This window comes from Pyrus communis, chromosome 10 (genome assembly GCF_963583255.1).
Source record: "Pyrus communis chromosome 10, drPyrComm1.1, whole genome shotgun sequence".
In the NCBI taxonomy this organism is placed as follows: Eukaryota; Viridiplantae; Streptophyta; class Magnoliopsida; order Rosales; family Rosaceae; genus Pyrus; species Pyrus communis.
The window spans coordinates 1187869-1204293 of NC_084812.1; the positions used below are offsets into that span (position 1 = coordinate 1187869).

The window sequence follows — 16425 nt, forward strand, 5'->3', positions numbered from 1 at the left end:
TTAAGCAACCCACTTTTTTTTATTTTATTACATCGATATTTTTACACAAGGAGGAGGGAGAGTTCAATTAAGCAACATAATATGCAACCTAATTTGGTATCAAATTCACCATTCACTCGAACCTAAGACCTCTCACTCCCAATAAAAGAAAAATATCATCAGACCGTAATACTGAGTAGCTCATATTTTTCTTTTTAATGACCTTTTAATCCTTCACAGTATGACATTTCTCAAAGGAATACGATATTTACTAAAACTTTCGAGGCATTTACAATATGACAATAAAGCTACGTAATTGCCAACTATAGTTTGCTCAGTCGGTAATGTCTTTATTTTGTGTGTTATTCCACTAAAGTTTGAGTCTTGGAGCCAGTAATTCGTATTGGTGTGCAATCTGTAAATTCTTATGCAAATCTATATCGGTGACAGCTGACAGTTAAGTGTCGTGAGTAAGTCTTTCCGGCTCGAGATTGTGGGTATGCCCTAGCGCTAGTGGTGAAAGTAACCAATCTCCCTCAAACTTTTGAACAAACGATATTATTTACATTAAGAGGGTGGGGAGTGAGCTAAGTTTTACAACGGGTTAGCAATAATGAGTTCAAATTCCCTTTGGCGAAAATCAAACATAAAACATCTCACTTACAATTAAAAAAGAATATCATTAAATCAAAGTATTAAGTGACATCTACTTGAACTTTAGCTCACAAAAAAAATAAAGTTATGTAATGGTAATAAGGATAATCACAATTAGGTATTAAAATTTATATAGACGATTTACATTATTTATGTGAATCGTATTTGAAATCTTCTTTAGGATTAGGTATTGAAGTAAGATCGCCACCATATAAGAGGATTGAACATGACTATTGCATATGGCAATCACCAATATAAATGAGGATGTGAGACCAATACGATGTTGGATGGCACTAAAATATAGAGAGTCTCGTGTTTTTGAGGTTACTATCCATGTTGTTAGGCAGCATAATCGTAAATCTATAAATCTCACTTCGTAGTACTTAATGAAACTAGACAAAAATATTATTTAGATTCATTTTTTATTTTATTTTTGTGTAAAAAGAGTTCAAGGGAAAATTATAGGTTCAAACTCTATTTCTAAATTGCAAATTGCAATGGTGGTTAAAGGCCCAAAGGGAGATCTAAGACTCGAAATTCAAGCCCCCATCGTCGGCCGAAGTGGACTTCGAAGGTAGAACGAAGATCGACAAAAATGGGGTAACCCGTAACTCACGTAATGATACGAGCATTATTCTCAATTTCCTTCGAAAGTTGTTATTTGACACTCTAAGAAAGTGAAATTGTAATTTTCACAAGTATAATTGCTCAAACCAAATGCATTACAAAGTCACGAAGACAAAGTCTAGAGTTGAGTCGGACGATATGCTTCTTGGAACAAAGGTTCATTTTGAATCTGATGGTTGCTTTTGTTCTATTGCTATAGTGAAGCCTTAAAATATAGGTAGGGAGAAAGAAGCTCCTATAGTTGGAGAGATTTTTCAATGTGACCGGCACACGAGTGGTACATCACATGTCATTATACAAATGGTGGGATATGTGTGTCAAAAAGTTAATAATTTAAAAAGTAAAATTTCCCACCACTTACATAAAAACACTTGATGTACCATTTGTGTTCCCGTCACAATTAAAAATTTATCCTATAGTTGCTATCTCTAATTAATGCTAACTGTTTTCATATTATTTTAAATAAATAAATAATTATTATTGGCTAATTATTGACTTAGGTTCATCATGATTTTTTAAAGCAGGAAGTACAGTTGGAGTACAATTTTTTTATATAACTCTTACAGCAAATTTTGTAGTAATTTTAGTTAAAACGTTGCTATAAAATAAAAAAAACATGGTTGGACACGCTTAATAGTCAAATACTTAAAAGACTATTTCGTATTGCTAATAACCATATTCTTTCCCTCTTTGGCGCCTTACCACCAGTTAGATTTCATTTTGACATGCATGTGTTATATATGTGCATTACGTGATGCGACAATTAATGATTAGCTTTATTCTTTAATAATTTAATAAAATAATTTAACGATTAACCACCGTATCATGTAGTATTGTAGCTTGCAAAATATAATTAAAAAGATGACTTTTCTAACCTCACTTATTTAACGATAGATAAAAGCACTTTTCTTGTGAGTGGCTTTTTCACGCAACACTTGTGGTGGTTCCGCGTGGGATAAGATGGAAGATGAAATATCCACGACTTTCCACATAAGCACTTTAAAAAATTCTCTTGACTCGACTTCGACTACCTCACTTTACAGTCCACGTGTCCGAAAAACACTTGGCACTTGGATATACTATAATCTTTTCCTGGCTTTATATTATTCTCGTTTCGAATTTTATCTTTTTCTAATTCTTAGAATATTTTGTGTTTGATGCCACGTTAGTCAATATGTATAATTGGCATAATCATGTTCATCTTCTTATCGGAATCAAATTTTCATTTTCATATTCATATTTCAACTGTTATAAACCACCGTATGGTGGCTCAGTGATTGAAGACGAGTTTCAAATCCTTATTCTACATGACACTTTATGATTCGATTCTTGGTGCTAGCAAATCACACGATGGTGGTTAGGAGAGGCTAAAATATTTGTGTAAGTCTTCTCAACCTCTGAAAGAGTGAACTACCATGACGATTGCACCAATTAATCCCCTTTTCTATATAAAAAAAAACGTATTTCAATTGTTATAGAATTTATCGCAAACAATAATTTATGTGTCAAATAATTATGTTTAAACATGCATAACTCATACATTGCTAACATAATAGAGATGTACGTTATTATTGTGTAAGACTAACCCATACAGATCTAAGTACGTCGATTCTGTGTGTTTAGAATAACATTATTCTTATTCGTGTGGTAACAATCAACAAGAAGAGACTCCAAAAGGTTAGCAACCAATGCCATGAGGCCTTCAGATGTAGATTATGAAGAATTATGGTGAGCCAAATCTTTCGGAAATGGTGCAACTGCAAGGTGGAGAGACTTGAAGGGAAAGGCTCTGCTGGCATGGACGACTACTGGCCGGACATGATAACACAGTCTCACCTTCACTACTCAGCCAACCAACCACCCAACCATATATGCATGCAGATCAATTATTTATTCGACGATCGATCTCTATGTGCATGCAGATAAATTATATTAAATTTTCTATTAAAATATAGGTGGTAGGATAATGTCGCACGTCCCAACCCAACCACATGCATGATTGTTCCTGTCATATTTACGGGGACAAAAACCACAAGAGTAATGCTAGAGAGATTAAATCTATAAGTTAAATTTTGTAAATTACGTAACATAGAAGTTAGTGATTGGATTATTACTTTAATGTTGATAAACTTGCTCATTTCCTATTGGTGACACATCATTTAGTTTATAAATTTAATCTACAAATTTACAATTCCAACAAATAAATTAATACGAGACGACAAAAAATATATTAACTAAGTAGACAATTAGGATAATTTTTAGCACAGATTAATAGATGTAAAAATTTGTTATTGTTGACCATTATTTATTGTTTTTTTTTTTTTTTTGGTCAAAGCTGTTCATTATCTCATCTACAACCTATGCAACTTTCTCTCGTCGCCTACCTACTGCAAATCTTCATCGTATTCCACACGTATCATGTATTGATTTTTCCATTTTTTTCTGGTAGAATATTCTTTCAAAATATATTCTGCAAATAAGAGAGATATTGCAGACATGCAAGCGTGAAAACTACGTGCGCGGGTCGGGTGTATATTACTCTATTATTATTTCTCTATGCATACGGGAAAACTAATTCTAGCATATCAACATACGTTAGTGTGCTAAAGAAAATAACTTGATATATCAAGTGTTATAATATAAACGTTTAGATACATAAAAAAAAAAAAAAAAAATTAACTACTTTCATTATTACTGATGATGTACAGAGAAGTATTTTCCGCATATTGAAAAATCTATCTAGAAGAAGAATATGAAGTGGGGTCCTCCAAATACATAATTTGGTGGATCATTTGCATGTAGTGAGAGAGAATGTGAATAACATGGACCTTTTATCCTCCAAATAATAAACACACGTGTCAGCCAATAAAAAAAGAATACAAATCCACAACAAAATAAAAAATAAAAAAGTTGCAAAGAGGATAAAACCCTTAGCAAAGAAGGAAAGATCCGTTGGGGGCACGGAATAAACGTTCGGTGAAGAGTTATCCGAATAAGTTCCACGTCAGCTTTCACCTGATTTTCATCATTTAGGGCTTAAATAAGTTTTTGGTTCTAAAAGTTTTAGTGCTTGTTGCAGAGACTTAAAGTGTTTTTTAAAAAAACTTACTCGTATTTTTATTAAAAAAATAGCTTTAAAATATTTATGTGAAGAGCTCTTCTAGTTATTTTTTCTTTGACAAACGATATTAAGAGGTGAGTTTAGCCTCATAATGAGTTAACAATAATGTGGTTCATATTTGTCTTTTGCGATAATCAAACTTAAGACTTATCATTTATAACTATAGAAGAATATCACTGACCGTAGTACTAAGTGACATAACTCTTCCATTATTTAAAAATCACTTTCAACACATTTTATTTTTTATTTTCAGGAGTTAATTAATGAGAATTTTGTATTTAGTAAGGGAAAGGGATCATCTCCGGATCCCTTCCACTTAATCATCCTCATCAAACAATCCGGGCCTTTGAAATTTGATTAAATGGCTAAAAACACGGGCATACTTTAAAAGCTATAATAACTTTAACCGTTGGATCAAATTTTAAGAATCCAAATTGTTTGATGAGAATGATTAAGTAAAATGGATCCGGAGATAATTCATTTTCTTTAGTAAGAAAAGGTAAAACCTAATCCGTGAACATAACGACATGTCATGAGTTCTCTCGTACATCAACAGAATGACGTAGGTGGTAGTGTTGTTATTTGCTAGTGTTAATGAGACAGTGTGTCATTTTCCATCGGTTTCACTTGTCGTTTTGGGATTGGAGAGTTAGAAACTTCCTTTTGGCTAAGGAAAGGTGTCATTGTCTTGTTTAACATGTTGTTATTATTCTTCTTTAATTTGTTAAATTTGCAAAAAACTGAAAAGTGTGTTAAAGTAAAAATAGATATGTAGATTAACTGAAAGATTCGAGATTTGATTGGTTAGTAACAAAATATTACCGTGTTGATTGTTTTTAATCAATTAAAAAGATTTAAGTTTTTGTAATTACGGATGATATATTTTTTTAAATAAAAGAGATTAATTGAGCAAATTTAGGATCTAATAGGGAAAGATCATCTAAAAAAAGAGAAAGCAAAGATTTTGACCGTGGTAAAAAAATTAATACCTCAGACTCGGACATTTTCCATGGATATAGACCTAAACATCACTCCCTACAAACTGCTAATTTCTTAATTTTATTCTTAATTAAGTTTTTAATCTTAATACTTTATTTAATTATTTAATCATTTTAATTAAATATAATTAAAAAGCCACCCTCCTAATCCTGGCTCTCACTTATATAAACCCACTCTAACCATCCACGGACACATACTCGTTCGCATTCTCTCTACAACTCCAAAGCCTCCTCTGTTTCTCTGTGTTTCCTCTTCTGGGCAAAGAAGCTATGGGGGCGACGATACTCCCAGATCTCGGGGCCGAGATTTTGATCCCGCTGTGCGCGGTGGTCGGCATCGCCTTCTCCTTGGTTCAGTGGATGTACGTTTCGCAGGTCAAGCTCTCCCCCGGCGGCGCCCGGGACTCCAACTCCGGGAAAAATGGGCACAACGAGTACCTCATCGAGGAAGAAGAAGGCGGTAACGACCACAACGTCGTCCTCAAATGCGCCGAAATCCAAAACGCGATTTCAGAAGGTCCATTTCCACAACCATCTCTCTCTCTCTCTAAATTTCACGTCTTTTGAAATTCTGGTTGATGCGTCGGATTTGTTCATTTGGTTTTCGGGGTTCGGTTTATATGCTAAAGCTAGTTTGGTATTGCTGTGTTTGAAGAAAAATTATCAATAAATTTATTTGTACTGCTTGACGTTTTCAGTGTTCTTTTCATAAAAAATTATAAAAATAATTGTTTTTAAGTGTTTATCCAACATTTTTTTTAGTTTAACTTTTTTTTATATCTATTTTTTATAAAAACATTTCAATACCAAATACTAATTGATGTGATCGTGTCCCTTTTTGTTTGAGCTTTGAGTTCTCCAGTTTGCCGGCCAAACAGAGGAAAAATAAAGTTGTCACCTTTTTGTGTATCCGACGTCGTTTTACAATCTGTGATTAAATTATTAATATGTTTACTAGGGTTACGGTCGATAGTTCTGGAATTCTGAAAATCTGTGTATTTTTTATGTATAAAAGAATTCAGTGAGATGTTTACTTTAATTTTCTTATGTTTTCAATATAGATATATAAATAATGGAAGGATTTGTGACATTATTTTTTATAGAACTTTTTACAAAAATTTTGTAATGTATTTCAATGATTGGAACGTCTATCTTTTAAATAGATCATCTTTATCAAAAAAAAAAAAAGACAAATTTAAAACCAACAAGATATTCATTTGTAATCAAGAAAATAGATGAGTACAATTCTACAAAGAACTCTAAACCCTAAATCCAACAATCATATGATTTCAGATTTGAGTGATTTTTGGTAAACATGATATTTGAGATATCGAAAAGATTGACGGTTAGGATAGTTGAAATATATTATAGAGCAGGCCTCACAAGAACTTTTGTTAAAAGTTGTTTAAAAAAATAGTGTCACAGATCGGTCTTATATATATATATGTGTGTGTGTGTGTATTGTCACAATTCTAGGATTACTAGGATTACTGTTATTGTTATTAAACTTGGGAACAAAATGTATTATGTTAACTGAGCTTTGAGTCTCAGCTTCATATAGTTTAGTCTGGATTTGGAATGTCTTAATGTAACATGATTTAATCTTGCCAATTTGGAATTGTAGTCGAAATTCCCGGCTGCGCGGGGCTTCATTGGAACTGAATGTTTTTGGCAAGTGGAATATTTGCAAAATGATCAAATTCCACATCCCTTGGATCTGGCATTACCAAATATTCAACTAGCCAAAAACATTCAGTTCCAATTTTTGCAATTGTAAGATTTGATTTTTTTTGTAATGTGCTATGGTTAAACATCCCTCCTTAAGTCTAATTCATCTTAACCACGTATGATCATGTCCAATGATTGTTTATTGGACTCGTTTGGTTCAACGCCAGTTATTGTGGAATTGGTAACTTTGATCTTGCATTGTTGGTAAAGTTTATGTTTCACTAACTTGATGCTTGTGTGATACAGGAGCAACCTCGTTCCTCTTCACGGAATACAGATATGTAGGTGCTTTCATGGTTGCTTTTGCAATCTTGATCTTCCTTTTCCTTGGATCCGTCGAGGGATTTAGTACAAGTAGCCGTGCATGTACATATGACCAAACCAAGATGTGCAAACCGGCTCTCGCCACGGCCATCTTCAGCACCATTTCCTTTTTGCTTGGTGCTGTAACTTCAGTGGTTTCTGGATTCCTTGGGATGAAGATTGCTACTTACGCAAATGCCAGAACAACATTGGAAGCAAGAAAAGGTGTTGGGAAGGCTTTTATTACTGCATTTAGATCAGGAGCTGTGATGGGCTTTCTCCTCGCTTCAAGTGGTCTGTTGGTTCTTTACATTGCTATCAATGTCTTCAAGTTGTACTACGGTGATGACTGGGGTGGTCTTTTCGAGGCTATAACTGGCTATGGACTTGGTGGATCTTCCATGGCTCTCTTTGGCAGGGTTGGTGGAGGCATCTATACCAAAGCTGCTGATGTTGGTGCAGATCTTGTCGGCAAGGTTGAAAGAAATATTCCCGAGGATGACCCAAGGAACCCAGCTGTAAGAGATACACCACCATTCGGAAGTTTGTTTCAAGTTATTAATTTAATTCTCCGTGTTTCTAAAACTGATGTTTTCCATTTGTACAGGTGATAGCTGATAATGTTGGCGACAATGTTGGAGATATAGCTGGCATGGGATCTGATCTTTTTGGATCCTATGCTGAGTCATCGTGTGCTGCCCTTGTTGTTGCTTCCATTTCCTCATTTGGGATCAATCACGAGCTAACTGCAATGCTATATCCTCTCATTGTCAGTTCCATCGGCATCCTTGTTTGTTTGCTCACTACCCTATTTGCAACTGATTTCTTTGAGATCAAAGCTGTAAAGGAAATTGAGCCAACATTGAAGAGGCAGCTCATAATCTCCACTGTACTCATGACCGTTGGAGTTGCGATTGCTACATGGATTTCTGTTCCATCTTCCTTCACAATCTTCAATTTCGGAACACAGAAAGTTGTGAAGAACTGGTAAGCTTTGCTTTTTTTGAAAATTTATTGTAATCAGTGCTGTGATTAAGGAGGCTTGTGCGGTTATAGATCTACTTGTATGTTTCTCTATCTGATTTATTTGACCTGAACACTGAATTGCATTTGCAGGCAGCTATTCTTATGTGTCTGTGTTGGTTTGTGGGCTGGCCTTATCATTGGGTTTGTAACAGAGTATTATACAAGCAACGCGTACAGGTAACTAGTTTTCTTGGCATTTACCGTTCCATATGTAATTTAACTGTCTTTGAATCTAACGGTTGCTCTGAATTATGCTGTAGCCCTGTGCAAGATGTTGCTGATTCTTGCCGGACTGGAGCTGCGACCAATGTCATTTTTGGCCTTGCATTGGGATACAAATCCGTCATTATTCCTATTTTTGCCATTGCAGTCAGCATTTTTGTTAGTTTTAGCTTTGCAGCTATGTACGGGATTGCCGTAGCTGCCCTTGGAATGCTGAGCACCATTGCAACTGGATTAGCGATTGATGCATATGGTCCCATCAGTGACAATGCTGGAGGCATTGCTGAGATGGCAGGCATGAGCCACAGAATCAGAGAGAGAACTGATGCTCTTGATGCTGCAGGAAACACCACTGCTGCTATTGGAAAGGTTTGAAATTTTCTCTCAAGTATTCATTGATTGTCCGAGGAATTGACGTCTAGCTATCAATCCTAGTTATTATTAAAATTTAAACGTCACCGAGTCACATGTGCTTCTGTTTGTAGGGATTTGCAATTGGCTCTGCTGCTCTTGTGTCCCTTGCTCTATTTGGTGCCTTTGTCAGCCGTGCTGGTATCAAAACAGTTGATGTGTTGACCCCGAAAGTGATTATTGGTTTGTTAGTGGGCGCAATGCTTCCGTATTGGTTCTCTGCCATGACAATGAAGAGTGTGGGAAGTGCAGCTCTAAAGATGGTTGAGGAAGTGCGCCGGCAATTCAATACCATTCCAGGTCTCATGGAGGGCACTGCCAAGCCGGACTACGCTACATGTGTTAAGATTTCGACTGATGCTTCCATCAAAGAAATGATCCCACCTGGTGCCCTTGTCATGCTTACACCTCTCATTGTTGGGATCTTTTTTGGTGTGGAAACTCTCGCTGGCGTGCTTGCTGGATCCCTTGTCTCCGGTGTACAGGTAATGCTGATCGAGTTGCTGGATTGAAGCTTTCTTTCTGCTCACTCGTCAATTGTTTGGGACAATTATGCTATATCTGAATAACACCTATTTGCATTTGTAGATTGCCATTTCTGCGTCCAACACGGGCGGTGCCTGGGATAATGCCAAGAAATACATTGAGGTAAGCATTTGATAGGTTTTACAAATGCCTTTTTGTGGTTATACTTGCTGTATCGACTTTTTTGCTTTGTCTTATCGTCTGGATTTTGGCCGGTGTAATAGGCTGGTGCGTCAGAGCATGCAAGGACCCTTGGTCCAAAAGGATCAGAATGCCACAAAGCTGCTGTCATCGGTGACACCATTGGAGACCCTCTCAAGGATACGTCTGGACCATCGCTCAACATTCTCATCAAGCTCATGGCTGTTGAGTCTCTTGTGTTTGCTCCGTTCTTTGCCACACACGGTGGCCTGCTTTTCAAGATTTAAGTTGAAAACGGTGCAACAGAAACCCGTAAGTTGTTCCTCTCCGTTCATCTGCTGATCCTCCCTTCCAATCTCCTCCGCGAAATAATAGAAGATGGGACTCAAATTAGTAACCAACGGGAGAATTGACGCACAAATTTTCTCCTTTCTGAAGGAGGGTTTATGATTACGATGATGATAACGAAGATGATACAACGACGATGATAATGGTCGAACTTAGTAGGGTTTGGATTTTCTTCTGTAACTTTCGTTATTCAGAACTGGTCATTGTCCATTTTTATTGCATTGTAATAGATTAATGCATATCGCTTTTCGGTCTTCTGCGGTTTTGTGTTGTTTTCTCTTTCCAGCCAGTTAGTTTTAGCGTCCGGTTTTGCTTTCGCAAATGGCAAATGACAAGCCTAAAGTAACTTAAGAACTCCTTGAGAGAGAACTTTCATACAACGGGTAGCAAGTGTGACGGATTTTGAAGACATTGTGTGGTTGCTTTTTGTTCTCATTCAACGATAATGTTTTAGCATTTGTGCTGTAAATATAAGTTAAATAAGTTTGTCAGAACAATCTATCGTCTTACTTTGGATTCAAATCATCTTAAAAATATGAAAAGGTTTATCATATTAACTGTTAGTAACAACAATGGTCAATTTGTCCATAAAAAAATAACAAACAATAGTTAATACAACAATTTAAAGTAAGTAACGAGTTTGTTCAGTTGATTAAGAGCATTCATGTTTACACTCGAAGTTAGTTCGAATCTTCTTTTATCTTGTGATCATTCATATAAGAAGAAAAACAATTTGAAAAGAAACCAACTTATGTTTTGCAGTTAAACTTCTCAAAACAGAAAATTAACACTAGACCAACTTATATTTTACTATTATATACGAGGGGACAGTAAATTTGCCAATTTGGAGGCAAAATCGCCGAAGCCTCCTTCCTTCATTAATATTTTTATCTATCATTCTCGAGCGATGATGATGTTAATCGTTTTATTTATCATCATTAAAATAATTTTAATTTTAAAAATTCTCATCCAATCCGATGATAATAAGTACAGTAGCAGTAGCAGGCATTGTCATCGTTTGATCGCGATCGAGAAAAATAACCCCTTCCTAAACCCTAAACCCAATTAGGATTAGCCATCTTTTAAGACCAAGTCAAAATTTTTGGGCCGCCCCCGTCATGATCTAATTCCGTTCGAGAGTTGAACTCTCCGCCCGCAGCATAAAATGTTATCTCTCCGCCTCCACCACGCGTCGCCACCCAAACCATATCTCTCTCCCTCCCCCTTCGTAAACCCCCAAAGCCTCAACCTTTCCCCAATCCCAACAACTACCCGCCCCCTCCGTCGCAACTCCCTCAAAATCCAATCCATCGACGCCGCCCAATTCTTCGACTACGAGTCCAAGCTCGCCGCCCAGTTCCGCTACGCAAGCATGCTCAAAATCGCTGTCATTGGCTTCGGCAACTACGGCCAATTCCTCGCCGAGGCCCTCGTCGCGCAAGGCCACACCGTCCTCGCCCATTCCCGATCCGACTACTCCAAAACGGCGCAAGACCTCGGCGTTTCGTTCTTCTCCGACCCCCACGACCTCTGCGAGCAGCACCCGCAAGTTATCCTGCTATGTATCTCCATCATCTCCGCCGAGCCCGTCCTCAAATCGCTGCCTCTCCAGCGCCTCCGCCGCAACACCTTGTTCGTCGACGTGTTCTCCGTCAAGGAGTTCGCCAAGGCGTTGCTGCTCAAGTATCTGCCTCCCCACTTCGATATTCTTTGCACCCACCCGATGTTCGGACCCCAGAGCGCCAAAAACGGCTGGAAAGGGCTTCCTTTCGTGTACGAAAAAGTCCGGATTGGGTCCGAAGAGTCGCGGGTTTCGCGGTGTGATAAGTTTCTGAGCATTTTTGAGAGAGAAGGGTGCAGGATGGTGGAGATGAGCTGCGCCGAGCATGATAAGTACGCGGCGGAGTCTCAGTTCATCACCCACACGGTTGGGAGAGTGTTGGGGATGTTGCACTTGGAGTCCACTCCGATCAATACGAAAGGGTATGAGACGTTGTTGGATTTGGTGAAGAACACGGAAGGGGTTAGCTTCGATTTGTATTACGGGCTGTTTATGTACAACAAGAATGCCTTGGAGATGTTGGAGAGGTTAGATGTGGCTTTCGAGGCTTTGAAGAAACAGATTTTCGGGCTTCTGCACAATTCTGTGCGAGACCAGATCTTTGGCGATGCGGAGAAGGGAAGAACTTTGCAGGAGGATAATGCGAATCGGGCTCAGAATGGAGCTGCGTTGGCATCTTCTTCTAGAGCTTCGAGGTCCGTGATGTTCCAACTTTCCGGGAATACTGTTCACTTTTAACGTTCCAACTTTACGGAAACACTTTAATTTTAACGAAAAACTATTTTTTAGCTTTAACTGTCACTATTCACTATACTTTAAAGAACTTTTCATTAAAAGGGAAGATTTTTTGAATTTTTCGTTAGTTTTCCTTTTAATTAGTGGAGTTGTTAACAAATAGTTTTAATGGTTTCCTTCAGATCGCTGAAAATTGCTCGACCACATGACCAAAAAGCAGAGGTTTCTGATGAATCTAGGCTAGATATTGCAATTGTCGGCTTTGGTAACTTTGGCCAGTTCCTTGCTAAGACTATTGTACGTCAAGGCCATAAGGTTCTAGCATTCTCTCGTTCAGATTACTCTGAAGTGGCTCATAAACTAGGCGTTTCATACTTCTCTGATGTGGATGATTTATGTGAAGAACATCCTGACGTGATACTACTTTGTACGTCTATTCTTTCAACCGAGAAAGTTTTGAGGTCATTGCCCCTGCATAGGCTCAAGAGAAATACTTTATTTGTTGATGTTCTTTCAGTGAAAGAATTTCCCAGAAATCTCTTTCTTCAAACATTGCCACCGGAGTTTGATATTCTATGCACGCATCCTATGTTCGGACCAGAAAGTGGTAAGAACGGGTGGAATGGCCTCGTTTTTGTTCATGATGAGGTCAGGGTTGGAAGTGAAGAATCTAGGGTATCACGGTGTGATCAATTTCTTGATATCTTTGCACGAGAAGGGTGCCGAATGGTGGAAATGTCTTGTGCAGAACATGATAAGCATGCAGCAGGCTCACAATTCATTACACACACTGTAGGAAGGATTTTGGAAAAATTGGGTTTGGAGTCGACACCAATCAACACAAAAGGTTACGAGACTTTGTTGAATTTGGTGGAGAATACAGCGGGAGATAGCTTTGATCTTTACTACGGCTTGTTCATGTACAATGTAAATGCAATGGAGCAGCTGAAGAGATTGGACATGGCATTTGAATCTTTAAGGAAGCAGCTTTTCGGGCGCTTGCATGGTTTTGTTCGGAAGCAAAATTTTGAGACGTCGGATGAAGTGGAAAAGTGCATCCAGTGTGTTGTGTGACCGCTGTATGCCACTGAAGCTCAATGGAAAATTTGATAAGATGGCAATAGGGCCGGCGATGCTGTATGGCATGGAATGTTGCGATGTGAAGCATCAACACGTACATAAAATGGGTGTAGCGGAGATAAGGATGCTTCGTTGGATGTGTGGGCACACGATAAAGGATAAGATTAGGAATGAGAATATCCGAGGTAAAGTAGGAGTAGCCGAAATTAAAGGAAAAATGAGAGAAAATCGGTTACGGTGGTTTGGACATGTGCAAAGAAGGCCTATTGACGCTCTGGTTAGAAGATGTGACTACGAGACAGAGGTTCAAGGCTGAAGGGGTAGAGGAAGACCTAGGAAAACTTTGGAAGAGACTCTAAGAAAAGATTTAGAGTACTTGGATCTAACGGAGGATATGATACAGAACCAAGTGCAATGGCGTTCTAGTATTCATATAGCCGATCCCATTTAGTGGGAAAAGACTTTGTTATTGTTGTTGTTGTTGGATAAGTCTCAAGTTACGCAGGAACAACCGTTGTAGCCAGAACCATCCCAGGGTGAGCAAAATTTTGAGAAGTCGGATGAGTCTCAACTTACGCAGGCAAGTTGTTGCCAGAACCATCCTGGGTGAATCTGCGCCAAGTCAAGGATGACCTATTTTGCTGTCTTTGATTTGCTATGGTGATCTTTCAGTAACATATTTATCTACATTATCACATAATTTTCTTTCTTTTTCATGTTTTTTTTATTATTCTTTTTTCTTGTATTACGAGGGTTAGGATTATGATCTCTGACTAGGTGTAATTTTTTTTTCGTTATAAATAAAAATCCCCACGTACTGTCGAGGTTTTTTAGAAAAAAAAACATAAGTTTCTTTGATTGTATCATTTGTGGGTGTTCAATTAAAATTCTTTTTTCCATGCCATTGAGGCTTATGTGTAATTTTCCATCTGGAAATAGAAGTCGATTTGAAAAAAGGGAAGGGTGTCAGTAACTCGAGAACAACTTATAAGAAACGAGATCATTATCTTGTAGTGTTTCGATTCAATAATATACGTAGAACCATGTGTTGATAAATTTACACTTCTCATTATTTTATTGGAAATGAATGCCACATGTGTCTTATTTATGTCCAAATCATCAAATCTTATCTTAATAGATAATATCTAAGGATATTTATTTGGAATTTGGTTGTGGCTTTTTCGATGCCCTAATCTTTGGCAACAACATAAATCATTAAATTGTGTAATCCAGTCCAATCCGACAAAATGTGGTTGGATAAGGGTAATCGTCTTTACACTCTCGTTTTTCTATGCCCTAATCTTTGGCAACAACATAAATCATTAAATTGTGTAATCCAGTCCAATCCGACAAAATGCGGTTGGATAAAGGTAATCGTCTTTACACTCTCGTATTTCTATTTGCATTTATCATGTGATTTTTTACTCTATTTTAATTTATTCAATAAAAAGGTTAGAAGAAAAAAATAGACGGGAGAAAATCGAATTTTGAAAATAAAATTTCAATTTGCTTTATAAATGAATTTTACCCTTCGAAAGTAAAAAATGGTAATTAAACAAAAGTTGAAGAAATCTTAATTAATTAAGGAGCTATACATAATACATATAACACACATCATCATAAAGTTGTCACTTTCCTTCACTCGCATTTCAAATACTGAATTTTCTTGGTGGACAAGTTAACTTCCAGAGTGCAGTCCATTTTCGCAGACTTCTTCTTCTTCATCACCATCATCAGCTCCACCGTTCCACTCACCCTCGCTTCGCTCGTCAGCCGCAAAACCCCGGTGCTCAGTTCACTGCGAAGTCCGGAGTTTTTTGAGCTCGGCAGCCCCTTGGCACTCAAACTCACCGTGACATCAATCTTCTTGGTCGACCACATTCCGGCCCTGCTCTTGGGAACGCTAACTTGCCCGACAGTCGCGCCATCGTAGTCAAACTTAACAGTGCTTGCGTCGAACTTGTAGCGACCGAGATTTGTGTTCTTGATACTGATTTGGGTTGCGAAGGTCATGTCGAACGAGGGCGTTGCCGGGGCGGCCGTGACGTTCTGGACGTTGACGGCGCCAAGTCTCACCTTCGGCGTCTTCACTTTCAGCACGGTGAGGCTTAGTGCGGTGATCACGATGATCTGAATCACAACAAACACAGTAATGTAGATTCCCAATCGGATTCTCTTCTTCCGTTTCAGCTCATGCTGCTCCGCTTGCGAATTCGCCATCTCTTCGTCGCTTCTCTGATTGCCCTTCTCCGCCATTTTCTTGTCGTTTCGGAATCTTTGATGGGTTTCTTCTGTGGAGAGAGTTTGCTGTGTATTTATCGACCGGCGTTCTTCTGACCGAGGAATGAGAGAGGAAGAAGAGGAGGTGATTTGTTCCTGCAAGAAAAGCTGCCTTTTTCGACGTTGGACTGATTAGGATGGTCACATGGTCCTCGCTTTGGTAAAATACATGTGAAGTTTCCTAAATTCTATCCACTAAAGCTTTGATGGCAACTCCAATTTGGACCTTGAGACTTTTCTCCCCACAAGTTGCCCCACATGGATCGGCCTTTGATATGGGTTGCTCAAGATTGGGAGAGATTTTCAGCGTGTTCGGAACATGACATGTTATTATACAATTGGATAGACATTTGAAAAAAAAAAACTTTCTTCCAATTGTATACTGACGTATGGTGTTCTGCTCCAGGTTCCGAGCACACTGAAAATATATTCAAGATTAGACACTGTTTTATGTTTGGGCCTTGGGCTGCCTTAGCGGCATTGTGAACATATATCGAGATGTAGACGTGGGTATGATCACATTAATTTGAGCGGATGTGATCCTTCTTATGGGCTTGAATTCGAAATGCCACTCTTGATAGTTTACATTTCATTAAAGTAGGATATTACTTGCATAGAAAAAAGAAGTGTTGAATTAAAAGTTGTTAAGATTAAAGACAGTTGAAACTGCGCATGCAAAAAGAAAG

At 38.0% G+C, this 16425-nt stretch overlaps 3 protein-coding genes across 3 annotated transcripts; 2 read left to right on the plus strand and 1 right to left on the minus strand.

Annotated features, from left to right (window-relative positions):
- Positions 1-5562: 5562 nt before the first annotated feature.
- On the plus strand, positions 5563-10338 carry LOC137747563 (pyrophosphate-energized vacuolar membrane proton pump-like). The gene is made up of 8 exons (XM_068487694.1): positions 5563-5896; positions 7354-7928; positions 8018-8397; positions 8527-8613; positions 8697-9027; positions 9144-9554; positions 9658-9717; positions 9819-10338. Exons 1-8 carry the CDS (start codon positions 5650-5652, stop codon positions 10020-10022), a joined length of 2295 nt encoding a protein of 764 aa, XP_068343795.1. The 5' UTR covers positions 5563-5649; the 3' UTR covers positions 10023-10338.
- Positions 10339-11167: 829 nt separating this feature from the next.
- On the plus strand, positions 11168-14790 carry LOC137747551 (arogenate dehydrogenase 1, chloroplastic). Its single transcript, XM_068487681.1, has 2 exons — positions 11168-12339; positions 12562-14790. Exons 1-2 carry the CDS (start codon positions 11249-11251, stop codon positions 13451-13453), a joined length of 1983 nt encoding a protein of 660 aa, XP_068343782.1. The 5' UTR covers positions 11168-11248; the 3' UTR covers positions 13454-14790.
- A 307-nt stretch (positions 14791-15097) lies between these two features.
- LOC137746879 (late embryogenesis abundant protein At1g64065-like) lies at positions 15098-15715 on the minus strand. Its single transcript, XM_068486895.1, has one exon. It carries the CDS (start codon positions 15713-15715, stop codon positions 15098-15100), a length of 618 nt encoding a protein of 205 aa, XP_068342996.1.
- Positions 15716-16425: the final 710 nt, after the last annotated feature.

Excerpts from the sequence above, each read along its gene's own strand:
- LOC137747551 (XM_068487681.1), top strand. The coding sequence starts at position 11,249 with ATGTTATCTCTCCGCCTCCACCACGCGTCGCCACCCAAACCATATCTC. Across the intron at positions 12,340-12,561 it reads TCTTCTTCTAGAGCTTCGAG|ATCGCTGAAAATTGCTCGAC; the intron begins GTCCGTGATGTT and ends GGTTTCCTTCAG.
- LOC137747563 (XM_068487694.1), top strand. The coding sequence starts at position 5,650 with ATGGGGGCGACGATACTCCCAGATCTCGGGGCCGAGATTTTGATCCCG. Across the intron at positions 7,929-8,017 it reads ATGACCCAAGGAACCCAGCT|GTGATAGCTGATAATGTTGG; the intron begins GTAAGAGATACA and ends CCATTTGTACAG. Across the intron at positions 9,555-9,657 it reads CCCTTGTCTCCGGTGTACAG|ATTGCCATTTCTGCGTCCAA; the intron begins GTAATGCTGATC and ends TTGCATTTGTAG.
- LOC137746879 (XM_068486895.1), bottom strand. The coding sequence starts at position 15,715 with ATGGCGGAGAAGGGCAATCAGAGAAGCGACGAAGAGATGGCGAATTCG.